We start from the raw sequence: 15,921 nt of genomic DNA on the forward strand, positions 1-15,921 counted from the left end.
CCAAATCAGGCTGGTGTGTGTCTTGATGGGGAACTTGGAGGTGGTGGTGTTTCCATGCACCTGCTACCCATGTCCTTCTAGGTGGTAGAGGTCGCGGGTTTGGGAGGTGCTGTCAAAGAAGCCTTTGCGAGTTTTTGCAGTGCATCTTGTAGATAGGTGTTGTCGAATCAGACACTGTGAGTAAGGATGTAAGCGTGAGTAAGGTTTTGCTGGTGGACTTATTCCACGAAATCTCATTCTCCTCAGTTCAAACATTGTATTAAAACTATCGGAGTACATAGGCGGAAATGAGATGCACACCACTTGCAGTTCCCTGTTGAATGGACTTGTATTAGGCAATTGTACTGGCAGCCTACAAGTACAAGCCACCCACAGGTCTAACAAATGAGCTGTGAATGGAAGAAATGATGACAAATACTTTTATGATAAATGCAACGGGTGTGTTAAAAGGGTAAGCAACACTTGTCTATCTTTTTGAAACAGGTTTGAAGTTATTGGCTACGGCTGTGCAACCTGTGTTGGGAATACTGCCCCTTTGCCAGAGTCTGTTGTCGCTGGTATCAAACAGGTAAAACCAATTGTTTGCTTTGTAAATGTCAATGCACCAAGAGGAGTGTCCTTTACGACAGTGGATATATGTGCACTGAGAAACCCGCTTCAAAATGTCCCTTAACACCTGCTTAACGCTTTCACCGTATGTGGACAAAATGCGCAATATTTGTATAGTAGAAAACATTTGGAAATGTTTATGGACTGAGGATGGGGAAACATGTCCCAAGTAATTCTCAGCCTCTTTCAGATTTAATCACTGTTTAGTGAGATTGATACCTCAATTAAGGTGCACTTACATTCAATGTTCCCGTTAATTTTTTTTTGGGTGCGCAGCCCATGCAAAATACTGCGCACGCAGGGTTTTCCCCATGAAAAGCCGGTGAGCCAGCTGCGCGGCCGCGTAGCTTGAAGGGAATATTGGTTACATCATCAGCGTGGTTACATTGTCATCGGCGAGGTTACACCGTTGGCGTGGTTACACCATCATCGGTGAGATTGCAGCCCCTCTGTTATTTGAAGGGGCTGCTCCTCGATTTTTGGCTGCACTTCAGTCCCACGCTCCTGATCTTTGGTCACCCGTGGGGGGGGGGGGGGCGGTGGAGCAGGTAGATCGGGGGACCTCCTCGTGGGACTGCTCCTGGGCCTGGCCAAAGTTGCCATTAACTGGTCCGGGCAGCGGGCGGTCGAGGGGGACGTCCGGCCCGATTGCCTGCCTCCTTTCCACGGCCAAGTTCGTGCCCGGGTGGCCCTGGAGATGCAGCATGCGGTGTCCGCCGGCACGCTTGAGGCCTCCCGCGACCGGTGGGCGCCGCGGGGACTGGAGTGCATCATCATCCCGGCCAATGAAATTTAAATTTAATTTGTTAAGATTCTTATAAACTGTAACTAATAAAACTTTAATTGTTTTAAGTGTGCACAACAAGAAGAGTACACCGTCCTCGGCGCGGTTACACCGTCCTGGCGCGGTTGCATCATCCTCGGCGCGGTTATACCGCCATTGCATGTTAACTTACAATCTGCAACTGTATGAAAAGCTGTTCACTTGTTATTTTTAAATCCGGAGTCGTCCTATTTTTTCCCCTGCTGCTTTTATTAAAGATGATTGTAAGTCTGATCGATTACTGACTGACTCTCCCTCTGGTACAGGGTGACCTCGTTGCATGTGGAGTTTTATCTGGAAATAAAAACTTTGAGGGACGCCTCTGTGACTGTGTTCGTGCCAACTACCTCGCCTCTCCTCCATTAGTGGTCGCATATGCCATTGCTGGCACAGTTAACATAGACTTTGAAAAGGAACCTTTAGGTAAGTATTTGGTCTCTCGATGGATCTTTGCCCATTGAGTGCTTTTTATTTGGTTAACTTGATAAAATGGGAGTAATATTTTGCCGTTATTTTTAAGGTGTAAACTCTGACGGGAGAGAAATCTACCTGCACGATATATGGCCCAGCAGAGAAGAGATCCAGCAGGTGGAGGAACAAGAAGTGATCCCATCCATGTTTAGAGAACTGAGAGAAAAAATAGAGGTTGGTAATTACACGGCTGAACTACGAGGTACGGTAGCATACTGGACTAGTAAGCCAGAGAGAGGCCTGGACTAATGATCCGGAGACATGAGTTCAGCTGGGGAATTTAAGTTCAGTTAACGAATAAAGAGCTCGTACCAGCAATGATGACTATGAAACCATCGGATTATCATAAAAACTCATCTGGGTTCACCAATGTCCTTTTCGGGAAGGCAATCTGCCCTAAGAATCGACCACATTGCTGTGGGTCTGGAGTCGCATAGAGGCCAGACCAGGTAAGGATGACAGAAATGGCCTAGCAAGCCACTTAGTTGTACCAAACCGCTGCAAAGAAGACGGACTGCAGCGGTTCAAGAAGGCAGCTCACCACTACCTTCTCAAGGGCAATTAGGAATGGGCAATAAATGCTGGCCTTGCCAGCGACACCCACATCCCATGAACGAATAAAATGTTTTTAAAAAGGAGACAAAACCAAGAGGCCCCGATTCTCTTATTGTATATTATGTTTTTTTGGGTCTGATGCCAGATATTCTCCTTGGGTTCAGTGTCACCGACCACTGCCAGCCCCCCCCCCCATGAACCAGTGTGTACCTGTACCTGCCCAATCCCCAGGTAAATGTAATGAGATCGAAGGGTTGATCAGTGAACCCTTGTACTCCAGCTTACTGGAATATATCGCATGCTGCCACATCTTTGATAGGCAGAAGAATATGCACTCTTACCAGACTGTGACTCAGACAATAAACCAACAGACACATTTATTGAACATTAAACAAGTAACCAGTCCAAGAGGTATACTTGTAGTAAATACAAGCTTTACAAATCTCCCTCAATATCAAAACAGCAAAGGTGTGTCTCCTGCATAATCTTCATTGTTAAGCTCACTCTTAAAACTCGGTTGTTTACACCCCTGGCTGTCTGCTACCACAGAGTCCTCTGATGTGCCACATACCCTTCATGGCTCCAGACTGTTTTCTGTGCAGTATCGTATAGGATATAGCTCCAAAAACCTTTTTGAAGATACCGCAGAACAAAATGTAAAAACTCTTTCCCTTAACTACATAGGATTTTAAAGTGTTTTCCTTCCATAAGCATACAGCTGCCAATTAACTGTGTACTGTAAACAGCCCCATTGGATGCTTGGAATTGAATGGAATTGGTTTGACCCGTTGATCAGTTCCAAACACATAAATGACCTGTTAGAACATAAGAAATAGGAGCAGGAGTCGGCCATTCGGCTCTTCGAGCCTGCTCCACCATTCAATAAGATTACGGCTGATCTTCTATCTCAACGCCACCTGCCCACCCTATCCCCATATCCCTTGGTTCCCTTAGTATCAAAGAAGGGTCTCCGTCCAAGGACAATGGAAACAATCGATCCCCATATATCAATAAGTATGGGAAGTGTAGTCTCTCGCCTGTAGAACAACTAGCCGTAATAAATTTTGATCCTACTGAAAAAGATTCATCATAGTACTACTAAAAATATTGTGTAGGGTGGGTGTTTCCTGTGCACAAACTTTGCTTCTTGTTATCATGATTTGTTTGTCACACTTTTCTGTCAACTTTTTCCGTTATATATTTCTATGCCAACATTTCCCATTCAATTGTCATAATATAATTTCAGGCTCTGGCCACAAGGTGGCTCTGTGGTTTGAGTTTCTGAGTCTCTTTCCCCAACTCTCATCAGCATCTTGTATATAAAAAGCTTCTATTCACCAGCTGACTGGGCAATGGTTCTGTCAGATTTGCTAATCATAGACCAAAATGCTTTGGTTTTGTTGCACGTGATTGGCCCTTTTGCTTTCTGCTTTAGCGACTGCAAAATGTACGGCTGGATGCAAAACCTTTGCTCATATTGTGGCAGTAGCAGTTTTCGGATACAAAAAAATCATGAGTAAACAATTTTGTTTCTTTTTTTTTAACGAATCTGAAAATATCAGTTGTATTCAACAGAAATTCCACATTTTTTTTTCTTCCTAGAAAGGAAATAACCGCTGGAATGCCTTGGACGCTCCGGAGTCGCTTCTGTATCCCTGGGATTCAAAATCAACCTATATCCGATGTCCTTCATTTTTTGATAAATTTGTAAGTAATATCAATTTGATAATCAGCGCTGTTCCTTTGTTTGCTATTATGTCCTTATTTTTAACTCGGCTCAGTGTCAGCTGTGGCTCAGTGGGTAGCCCCCTCGCCCCTGAGTCAGAAGGCTGCGGGTTCAAGTCCCACTCCAGGGTCTTGAGCACAAAAATCCAGGCTGACACTCCCAGTGCAGTGCTGAGAGAGTGCTGCACTGTCGGAGGTGCCGTCTTTCGGATGAGACGTTAAACCGAGGCCCGGTCTGCTCTCTCAGGTGGATGTAAAAGATCCCACGGCACTATTTTGAAGAAGAGCAGGGGAGTTCTCCCCAGTGTCCTGGGCCAATATTTATCCCTCAATCAACATAACAAAAACAGATCATCTGGTCATTATGACATTGCTGTGGGAGCTTGCTGTGCGCAAATTGGCTGCCGTGTTTCCCACATTACAACAGTGACTACACTTCAAAAATACTTCATTGGCTGTAAAGTGCTTTGAAAGTCCGGTGGTCGTGAAAGGCGCTATATAAATGCAAGTCTTTCTTTACTATATATCTCTCTCTCCCACCTTTAAACATGTTTGCGATGGCTGCAAGGTTTTTCATATCGGAACGCCGGTAGTGCTAACCTGGTAAGGTTTAAACCAGGTGACCAGTACAGATTGCAGTCTGCAGTAACACTCCCACTCGAGCCTTGCCGGACAACACATTTGCCAGTCTCGAGTGGGCTGCCTGCGGAAGGGAGAAGTACAGAGCGACTGTCATCTGCTCCCTCCCTGTTAAAGGCCAATATCCTGGGAGATTGACCAGAGAGCAGCCTTTCGCAAAGATGCACAAGGGCCAGATTGTGCACATTTTGGCAGAGGCCCGCGCATTATGTTAAGTGGAGGGGGGAGGTTTTTAATAATGAAATGAATACAAAAGTGGATGGAAACCATTCATGCAGTGCCAGTATCACGAGCTTCATCCGCAGACAAGCTGCAAAGCGCTGCTCCGGGTGAGAAGCTGTACAGAAGCTTCTCGTTCCTCTTCAGATTAGCTCGAAAGACAAATGTGGTTCCGTATTCAAGAGCTTTCACCGCGAATCGTCTGAGCGCGATCCAGGCAGCTCCCACGCTGCTCTTCTAACGCTTACATGTTCGAGTTGTCCAGCTACAAATTCCTCCAACGATTAAATTAAAAAATTGCTGCATGAAAGCCGCTGGAGGACTTAAACTGAATGTGTACTCTTTTTAAAACCATATTGTATTTCAAAAGAAGCTTTTTTAATGTTTCCAGATTCCATGCAAAGGTATTGTGGTGCAGTTTTTAGTTTAAAGTTTTGTCCTGGAAGAGTGTGTTGTGTGTTTTTGTAGATAATTTGAAACCAAGCTTTTCATATAATGTAACAATTTGAATTTTATTTTCAGTAGACTATGTAGTGAGTGTTTTAGCCCTGTAGTGTAGTGTTAGTGCATTCCATTGCTGGAACTGAGACCCAAATATCACTAGTAACAGAACAGGAGCCACATTTACAAGTTGCAGAGATCACACTGCCCATTATATATTTTTTTGTTATTTCTTCTCTATTTTTTGCCCCACCTTGTACAACTGACCATTTCTTGCCCAAGAGCCAGCTGACAGTAGAATGGGAGCCAGCTGCCTGCTTGTAACTAGATGTTGGATGACCGAGAGAGATTGTGTGGTGACCTGGTCATTGTTTCATTATCTCTTACCTCTAGGAACATGGGAATGTGCAGGACTGGGAAAGGCCATTTCTGTCCACCTGATAACCGATGTATAATTTGTGAAGAATAAAATATAATGCTCTTGCATCATCTACCTGTCGAGCTTCACTCCCCCAATTCTTAATCTTGCCTACACCCTCCAGTTTATCTAAAATAAAAACAGAAAATGCTGGAAATACTCAGCAGGCCAGACAGCATCTGTGGAGAGAGAAACAGAGTTAACGTTTCAGGTCGATGACCCTTTGTCAGAACTGGAAAAAGCTGGCGATGGAACAGGTTTTTAAGCAAGTGTAGGGGCAGGGGGAGGGGAGGTAAAAACAAAAGGGAAGGTCTGTGATAGGATGGAAGGCAGGAGAGATTAAGAGACACAGATTAAGAGATGGTGCAAGGCAAAAGGAGATGGTAATGGGACAAGTTAAGAAACAGAAGATGGCTCTAGATGAAGTGTAAATTTTATTTTATTTTTTTTATTTAAAAAAATAGGGGCAGAGGTTATGGTCCAGTTTATCTACTTGCTTCACGTGTGAGTTTGACTCCTCTCATCCTGTCTTTAGACCAAAGAGCCCAGCTGCCCGCAGTCCATTGAAAATGCCCATGTCTTGCTACATCTTGGAGATTCTGTTACCACTGACCACATCTCCCCTGCAGGCAGTATAGCCCGTAACAGTGCTGCTGCTAGGTACCTGACCTGCAAAGGGTAAGTGATTTTATTTTAGTCATGGAGAGTATTTTCAATTGCTCTCCATTTATTGTCTTTCAAGCATGGTGTTTTTTTTTTAAACAATATTTTTTATTGGATCCCATGCTTCTCAAACTTCCTGACCAAAAACAGATGGGCCTGGAATTTGCGGCCAGCGACGAAGCAAAGGCGCTCGCCGCTGGCCCGGAAGAAAGCTGCCCGTCTCTGTGGTGAGAAGTTTGCCTTTTTGACGTTCAAGTGATTTCAGCGTTCTGTAGTGGGAATTCCCTAAAGCGATGTTGCTGTGACGTCGACAAGCTGTCAAAGCAGCCAATCACATTGCAGAATTCTCACAGACAGCAAACCAGGAAATGAGAAACTGATTTTATCTGGACTTTTTAAAAATGTTAAAGAGAGCAAAACAAAGATTGGGACTCTCACATGGGGATAAGGTAGAACCTGAAATATGAACAAACTTTAAAAAAAAAAAAAATTGTTTAAAAATTGTCATTTTTATCATCATGGAGAGATTTGACACTCCGGAAATAATAATTTTTTTTCAGCACCATAACGTTTGTTTAGCAGTCGATGCGCTGTTAAAACCCCAGTTACACCTAATACAATAAGGCTTAACATTAACAAGTCTTGACAAAGGGTTTTGACCCGAAACGTTGACTCTATTTTCTCTCCACGGATGTTGCCTGGCCTGCTGAGTTTTTCCAACATTTTCTGTTGTTATTAAGACTTAACATTTAATGGGTATTTAACAGCGATATTACCGTGGAAGAGTCGGGGCGGGGTGGGGGAGGGGGGTGGGAGCGTGTACAACACAGCCAGTGTCGGAGCAGTGAATGACTGACAGCAACTTCAGAATTTCCACGTTTAGATGCGCAAGCGCTAAATTAACGCTGTTAGTTCACTGTTATTACACACGGCAAGTTCCGGGCCGTGAAACGCTCTGGTGAATTGTCAGTAAATATAGACAAGCCAATATAATTCAATATTTGGGATTTGCTTTCTCGGAACATAGGAACAGGAGTAGGTAATTCAGCCCCTCAAACCCATTCCGCCATTCAATTAGATTATGACTGATCTGTATCTTATCTAGCTGCCTTAGTTCATTATCCCTGATGCCCTGACCCAACAAAAATCGATCGGTCAATCTCAGTCTTGAAAGCTCCATTGACCCAGCATCCACAGCCTGTTGGGGGAGAGAATTCCAGATTTCTACTACCCTTTGTGTGGAAAAACCCTTTCTGGAAACACGCAGTTACTGGAAATACTAGTAAAGGGACTGAATGCAATGAAAACTAGCTTCATTCACAAGTCCAGCTCAAAGCTGACCAGTTTCCTTTATCAAGGCCAGATTGCTCGGAGCATGGCGACTGTTGGGAGTGCTCTTGGAAAGCAGACACAGTTCCCCTTAACATTTTTTTACCGTCTGCTTTTGCCCTAAACACTAGGAGGGTTACTAAGCCAGACAGCTCAATTATCGTATATAATGGGTGATTCTGCACTCGGAGAGCGCGTCTTTACGTGGAATCTGATGGGTGGAAAGTCGCAGGTCGCGCATCTGCGATTTCCCCCATGTGGACTCTGCGAGTGCCACTCCCCATGGGGAGCGCGAATCGCTGAATTTACTCCTGTGCAGTTCATATCAGCAATCTTCTTGTACGAGGCCCCTTGGGTCAGAGCGATCATAATATGATCGAGCTCTCAGTCGAGATGGAGAGTGAGGAAATTGAATCAGAGACTAAGGTCCAGAACTTAAATAAAGGGAATTACGAGGGTATGAGACGGGAATTGGGTAAGATTGATTGGGTGATGTTTCTGGGGGGATTGACAGTGGATAGACAATGGCAAGCATTCAAAGATAGAATGGAAGAATTCCAGAACATGTTTATACCGGTTTGGCATAAAAATAAACCTAAAAAGGTGACTCAACCGTGGATAACGAGGGAAATTAGGGACAGCATAAAATCAAAAAAAAGGGCATATCAACTGGCAAAAAAAAGCACCAGACCGGAAGATTGGGGGCAGTACAGGATACAGCAAAAGAGGACAAAGGGATTAATCAGGAAGGGGAAAATAGAATACGAAAGTAAACTTGCAGCAAACATAAAGACAGACTGCAAAAGCTTTTATCGGTATATCAGGAGGAAAAGACTGGTAAAATCCCAAGTCGGTCCCTTGCAGTCCGATTCGGGAGAATATATAATGGAGAATAAGGAAATGGCAGACCAATTAAACTCATACTTTGGTTCTGTATTCACAAAGGAGGACACAAATAACCTCCCAGGAATATCGGCAAACATAGGGACTAATGAGAGGGAGGAGCTGACAGAAATTAGTATCTCTAGGGATATGGTGTTGGGTAAGTTGAGGGGACTGAAGGCCGACAAATCCCCGGGGCCTGATAAACTACATCCTAGGGTACTTAAGGAGGTGGCCCTGGAGATAGCAGATGCTCTAAGGATCATCTTCCGGAACTCCATTGACTCGGGAACAGTACCCGTGGATTGGAGGGTAGCTAATGTTACCCCAATATTTAAAAAGGGGGGTAGAGAGAAAGCAGGGAATTATAGACCAGTAAGCCTTACATCGGTTGTGGGCAAAATGCTAGAGTCCATTATTAAGGATAAAATAGCGGAGCACTTGACAAATGGGGAAAGGATCGGACAGAGTCAACATGGATTTACAAAGGGTAAATCGTGTTTGACTAATCTGCTGGAATTTTTTGAGGAAGTAACTGGTAAAATAGATGGGGGAGAGCCAGTGGATGTGGTGTACCTTGACTTCCAGAAAGCCTTCGATAAGGCTCCACACAAAAGATTATCATGCAAAATTAAGGCTCATGGGATTGGGGGCAAAGTATTAACGTGGATAGAGAACTGGCTGGCGGATAGAAAACAGAGAGTTGGAATAAACGGCTCGTTTTCGGAGTGGCAGGCAGTGACCAGCGGGGTGCCGCAAGGATCTGTCCTGGGACCCCAGCTGTTCACAATATATATAAATGATCTGGATCAGGGAATTGGATGCAATATTTCCAAATTCGCTGACGACACTAAACTAGGAGGAGGGGTGGGCTCTGATGAGGATGTCAGGAGGCTACAGTGCGATTTGGACAGGTTGGGGGAATGGGCGGATACGTGGCAGATGCACTATAATGTGGATAAATGCGAGGTTATCCACTTTGGGGGTAAAAACAGGAGGGTAGATTATTATCTAAATGGCAATAGATTGGGAGATGGGGAAGTGCAGAGGGACCTGGGTGTTCTTGTGCACCAGTCACTGAAGGAGAGCATGCAGGTGCAACAGGCGATTAAGAAGGCAAATGGTATGTTGGCCTTCATATCAAGGGGGTTCGAGTATAGGAATAGGGATACCTTACTACAGCTGTACAAGGTGCTGGTGAGACCGCATCTGGAGTATTGTGTACAGTTTTGGTCGCCCCATCTGCGGAAGGATGTTCTTGCCATGGAAAGAGTGCAACGGCGATTCACCAGGCTGATACCTGGAATGGCGGGAATGACCTACGAAGAGAGATTAAATAGTTTGGGCTTGTACTCACTGGAGTTTAGAAGATTGAGAGGGGATCTCATCGAAACATATAAAATTATGGCAGGCCTGGACAGGCTGAATTCAGAGAGAATGTTTCCAATGGCCGGGGAGCACAGAACCAGGGGCCACAGTCTAAAAATAGCGGGCAAATCATTTAAAACAGAGATGAGGAAGAATTTCTTCACTCAAAGAGTGGTGAGCCTGTGGAATTCCCTGCCACAGAGGGCTGTGAAGGCTAATTCAATAAATATTTTCAAGAGAGAATTGGATATATTTCTGAAGGCTAAGGGGATTAAGGGTTACGGAGAAAAGGCGGGGACGGGGTACTGAACTGGTAAGATCAGCTATGATCTCAGACGAAGATCAGCCATGATCTCATTGAATGGCGGAGCAGGCTCGAAGGGCCGAATGGCCTACTCCTGTTCCTATCTCTATATCGGAGCAGTGTTGGTTTAATGACTATACCTCTACTAATCAGCTCCCTCACAGTGTGAATTCATTCAAACCAGTAACCCTGATTTAAATGAGAAATCCAACCATCAACAGAATAAAAGATATACTAACTGTATTCTTTTTTTAAACTTAGCCTCACGCCCCGGGAGTTTAACTCGTATGGAGCGCGCAGGGGTAATGATGCTGTGATGACCCGAGGGACCTTCGCCAACATCAGGCTCCTGAACAAATTTATTGGCAAAGCTGCACCTAAAACAATACACATCCCGTCTGGGCAGACAGTAAGTATTCGGCGTCATTGGTGCTTTTAAACAAAAGTAAAGGTGTTCTTATCATTTTATTTTGTGTCAGCCGTGGCTCAGTGGGTAGCACCCTCACCTCTGAGTCAGAAGGTTGTGGGTCCAGGGACTTGAGCACAATAATCTAGGCTGACACTCCAGTGCAGTGCTGAGGGAGTGCTGCACTGTCGGAGGTGCCGTCTTTCGGATGAGACGTTAAACCAAGGCCCCGTCTGCGCGCTCAGGTGAGCGAAAAGATCCCACGGCACTATTTCTAAGAAGAGCAGGGGAGTTATCCCCAGTGTCCCGGCCAATATTTATCCCTCAATCAACCTAACAAAAAAAACAGATTAACTGGTCATTATCACATTGCTGTTTGTAGGAGCTTGCTGTGTGCAAACTGGCTGCTGCGTTTCCTACATTAAAACAGTTAAACATTTCAAAAGTACTTCATTGGCTGTAAAGCGCTTTGGGACGTCCGGTGGTCGTGAAAGGCGCTATAGAAATGCAAGTCTTTCTATTTTGAAATAAAGAATCCTTGTTTGATAGCATTGTTTGTGCCTTTTATCTTTACAGCTCGACGTGTTTGATGCAGCTGAACGGTACCAGAGGGATGGCTTTCCATTGATCATTTTAGCCGGGAAAAAATATGGCTCGGGTAGTTCGAGAGACTGGGCTGCCAAAGGACCTTATTTACTGGTAATGCTCGATTTGTGCACATTTTTGTAAGGACCGCCCCGGGTTGATTTCTGCTTTAAATTGCCGGTGTAATCATGCCCTTCCGTTGCAGGGTGTGAAAGCCATCCTAGCGGAGAGCTACGAGAAGATACACAAGAACCACTTGATTGGTATGGGCGTCATTCCCCTTCAGTTCCTTCCAGAGGAAAACGTAGACAAGCTAGGACTTACCGGAAAGGAGCGGTACACAATAATAATTCCTAAAGAACTGTGCCCCAGAACAACAGTCAATGTAACGGTACGAATATAAAATCTAATGTGGATTAACTTATACTTGTAGGGGGTGCTCATATCGTTTATTATAGTTTTGTTCTGCGTGCATGCCATGGGTAATGTTGAAAGGAAGGTTTCCAAGGAATATTTTCTCTTTTTCCTTCCTCCCCCGCCCACCCCACCAAGAATCAAATCGTGTGTGGCTTTTCTGTGACCACATGTTGGTTGGCTTTATTGTATCAAGTTCTATGGAGCGCATGAGAGACAGGAACTGTCTTTCCTTATTTGCCTTTCTCTTTACTGCTGTCTTCCTTCTTTCCTGAGGGAATAGTTCCTTCCAGGAGCACAGGCCCATTCTTTGCGTGTGAGCCTGGGCAGATAGTGTCGGCACACTTGGGGGGTGGGGGGGCACACCACAGCTGAGCCCGATCCCATCCCATCCTCAAAGCCCACGTGCTCTTTCCCCCCCGGGGGCCACTGGAGCAGGAATCCTGCCCTCTGAGCCAAGGCGTTCAGGCTGTCGCACGGTTAACAGCAGCTAAATTATTCGCTTGAATTCAGAAGAATGAGAGCGGATCTCATTGAAGCATACAAAAATTATTACAGGGCTTGATAGGGTGGATGCTGGGAGAATGTTTCCATTGGCTGGGGAGTCTAGAACCAGGGGCCACAGCCTCAGGATAAGGGGTAGGCCATTCAGGACTGAGATGAGGAGAAATTTCTTCTCACAGAGGGTGGTGAATCTTTGGAATTCTCTACCCCAGAGGGCTGTGGAGGCTCAGTCATTGGGTATATTCAAAACAGAAGTCGATAGATTTCTGACTAGTAAGGGCATCAAGGGATATGGCGATAGGGCCGGTGAATGGAGTTGAGGCAGAAGATCAGCCATGATCTCATTGAATGGCGGAGCAGGCTCGAAGGGCCGAATGGCCTACTCCTGCTGCTATTTCTTAAGTTCTTATGTTAAATCGGCAGAGACTGGGGATCGAATCTGATGCCTTTCTAGATCGGCGTGACCCGATTGTTTGTTGCCGTCAGCAGCTGAACATCAGCCACGACTCACCTGCTGGTGCCCCGGTGGTGGAAGGGATTCATTCTAGTGATTTGCTAACGTGCAACAGATGCAAGCGGCTTTTCCGTTTCAGTCACCGTTTGGCTGCAAGTCACCGTGTGCTGTAGGAAGTAACAACTGGCAGGGGAAGAGTTGCCGCAGCGCAGTGAGAGATTCATTTAAAGGAGTTCCTTTCAAAGGCATTTTACCAAACGACCACTCGTAGTAATTCTTACGCTTTGTCAGTGTTACAGCTGAAACATGAGATGGCCTGTCCTCTTGTGCTTAAGGGAACACGTTCTCTTTCAATGGGTTATACTACGTTAGGAAAAATCCTTATACTGTATGGAGCTCTTTATCTCCTTACTCCTACAGTCTGTAAATCACAAGCTCGATGCCGCCTAACCTCTTACTTTCCTGAAACTTTCCCTGCGATATTGACGAGAAGTTTGAATCATTTGGGGAGTGCCCATCGCACGTGTTTAGTTAAATGGGTTCCTGACCTTTCCTAGTTCTGCGTATCGTTCTGTGTGAAGCTCTGAACCACAAAGGTCTACAGTTTACAACAGCAAACTACTGCGGATGCTGGAAATCTGAAATAACAACAGAAAATGCTGGAAATACTCAGCAGGCCAGGCAACATCCGTGGAGAGAGAGAAACAGAGTTAACGTTTCAGGTCTGGGACCCTTCATCAAGGATCCCAGACCTGAAACGTTAACTCTGTTTCTCTCTCCACGGATGCTGCCTGGCCTGCTGAGTATTTCCAGCATTTTCTGTTGTTATTTAAGGTCTACAGTTTCGTGAGTCTGAGCAACGGATGGTGAAATCTAAATTTTACGGAACTATTTTGTCTCTAATTTAGTCTTTCAGTAACATTGTTATAACTGTAAACAATTGCAACAATTTGCAAAGGAAGAAAGTATCCAAAACAGTTCCCCGAGTCCACTCCGACCTGTCGTAAGCATAGCCGTTCTCCTCCCACTCCCAATACTGTCACCTCGGGAGTGCCCAGAGATTCCATCCTTTGCTGCGCCCTCCCCACGATCCTCATTGACGTTATTGCTCGGCATAGACTCACCTTCCCTCAGTGTGCTGACAACCCCCAGCTCTAACTCTCCACCACCCTCAGCTCCACAGCCATCGCTGTGCTGAGCGATTGCTTGTTCAACATGAGATTGGGGCTGAGCCAGAATCTCTTCCAACGTAACGTTGGAAAGATCAAAGCTATCCAATTCAGCTTCCATCGAAAGCACCACACCCTAGCCCTGGCTCCTTGCTCAAACTGAACCTGATGGTGCACAGCCTCAAATGGCCCGGAGCTGAGCTTCAAACCCTATATCCTATCTACCAAGAATGCCTTTCTTCAACTTCCGTCTCTGCCCTTGACTCCTACCCAACGCTGCTGAAATCCTTATCCTCACCATCACCTCCAGCCTCGACTTCTCCAGTGCTCTGAGTTACAACCAACATAAGCTTCACTTGTCCGAAACGCCACTGCCTACATCCTACCTGCATGAAGTCCGATTTGCCCTTCACCTTTTCCTCGCGACCCTCCATCGCCCCCTCCTCCCCAAAACATGGAATTCAAATTCCTTGTTTAAAGATCCCCTCATGGTCTCGCCCCTTGTACAGGGAGACTGAATGTGGCGCCCCTTCTTCGGTTACCCTCAGTCAGCTCATTTTAGTGGGGAGGGGTGCCCACAATAGGCAGGAGCTTTGGGTGACGTTCTTGAGGATGTGCGGACTGCGACTTGACCCTGCCTGATGATCCACTGCCAGTGTTACCCATTCGGACTGCCCCTTTTTTATATATGGATCGATCCAGTCGGCAAAATCTGCTTCAAACACTAAAGCAAAAATACCGCGGGCGCTGGAAATCTGAAATAAACACCGAAAATGCTGGAAAACGCTCAGCGGGTCAGGCAACATCTGTGGAGAGAGAAACGCAGTCAACGTTTCAGTTCTGATGAACGGCCGTCGAGCTGAAACGCTTCTCTCCACAGATGCTGTCTGACCCGCTGAGTGTTTTCCAGCATTTTTGGTGTTTCAAACCCAATTAAGTTTAAAACCTTAATCCGTAAAAGCGTGAAAAGTAAGCTACTGCTGTTTTTCCCCACGATATAATCTGATGTTCAATATTCTGTCTTGCAGACGAATACAGGGAAGACATTCAGAGCGCTAGCTAAGTTTGACAATGAAATGGAAGTCACCTTTTACAAGCAAGGTGGCATTTTGAACTATGTCGCTCGAAAGATGTTATAATGGCTGCTGCATCTTTTGACTTCATCCGCACCTGTGATCTAACCATGTCTTGGGTTCCCGTCCGTAGGTGACATCATTGCATCCAGCACTCTGAGTGGTGGGTATAGCTGTTGAAGTCCTTCATTCTAGGTGTACTGTAAATTTCAGAAACTGTCTGCTTGCACCTCAAGAGACCGGCTGTGAATGGAGTCCTTCCCTTGCGAGTACGCTTGATTTCTTCCCCTAAGTTTATAATCACTGTGTTAATTTTTCATACGTTTCTTTTTGTAACTTAACCTCGTGTGTGTGTGTGTGCCACAAAAACGGACCCATTCAGATCTAAAGGCGAACCACTGACATTGCCCGTTCAATTCACCACTGCCGCCTTCCGCACAAGATTTGGTCGCTGTGGGGTATCTTGGCTTTTTTTTTAACTAGCCCTATTCAACAGCAGACATGCCGATTTTTAAGCCCTGCTTTTCCACATTTTAGCCTTGTTTTAACCTTCTGTTGTAAGCAGTTTCCCAAACTTTAAAGCCAAAGGCAACGTGAGTATTCAGAATGCCGTGAAATAAAGCTGGAGGGAACAAAAAAAAAACCAGTGAAAGACTTGGGATAGGAGCAGTGTGGTGAATGTTTGGAGATTTTGTTTGCAGTCTGTGTAGGTGGGTAAGAACCATATCGCAGTTTAAGCGTCAGAATGTTTGGTATTGTATGATAAGTGTCCAAGACAAATGTATTTCAGTGATAATTCTAACGTACAAATGCTACTGATGAACTGTACATTCTTAATAGGTTGTAAGAATAAACTATCCAAACCATAAA

General features: G+C 45.2%; 1 protein-coding gene across 1 annotated transcript in view; it reads left to right on the top strand.

Annotated features, from left to right (window-relative positions):
- ireb2 (iron-responsive element binding protein 2) overlaps positions 1-15,921 on the top strand; it is a 62,339-nt gene extending 46,418 nt beyond the window's left edge. The window contains exons 14-22 of the mRNA XM_085972098.1: positions 484-568; positions 1,699-1,855; positions 1,953-2,077; positions 4,061-4,165; positions 6,436-6,578; positions 10,708-10,855; positions 11,429-11,551; positions 11,643-11,828; positions 15,007-15,921. Coding sequence (XP_085828224.1) covers positions 484-568; positions 1,699-1,855; positions 1,953-2,077; positions 4,061-4,165; positions 6,436-6,578; positions 10,708-10,855; positions 11,429-11,551; positions 11,643-11,828; positions 15,007-15,117 — 1,183 coding nt within the window. The 3' untranslated portion in view covers positions 15,118-15,921. The remainder of the gene's footprint in view (positions 1-483; positions 569-1,698; positions 1,856-1,952; positions 2,078-4,060; positions 4,166-6,435; positions 6,579-10,707; positions 10,856-11,428; positions 11,552-11,642; positions 11,829-15,006) is intronic.

This window comes from Somniosus microcephalus, chromosome 32 (genome assembly GCF_052327205.1).
Source record: "Somniosus microcephalus isolate GS21.2 chromosome 32, FLI_Smic_1.0, whole genome shotgun sequence".
Classification (NCBI taxonomy): domain Eukaryota; kingdom Metazoa; phylum Chordata; class Chondrichthyes; order Squaliformes; family Somniosidae; genus Somniosus; species Somniosus microcephalus.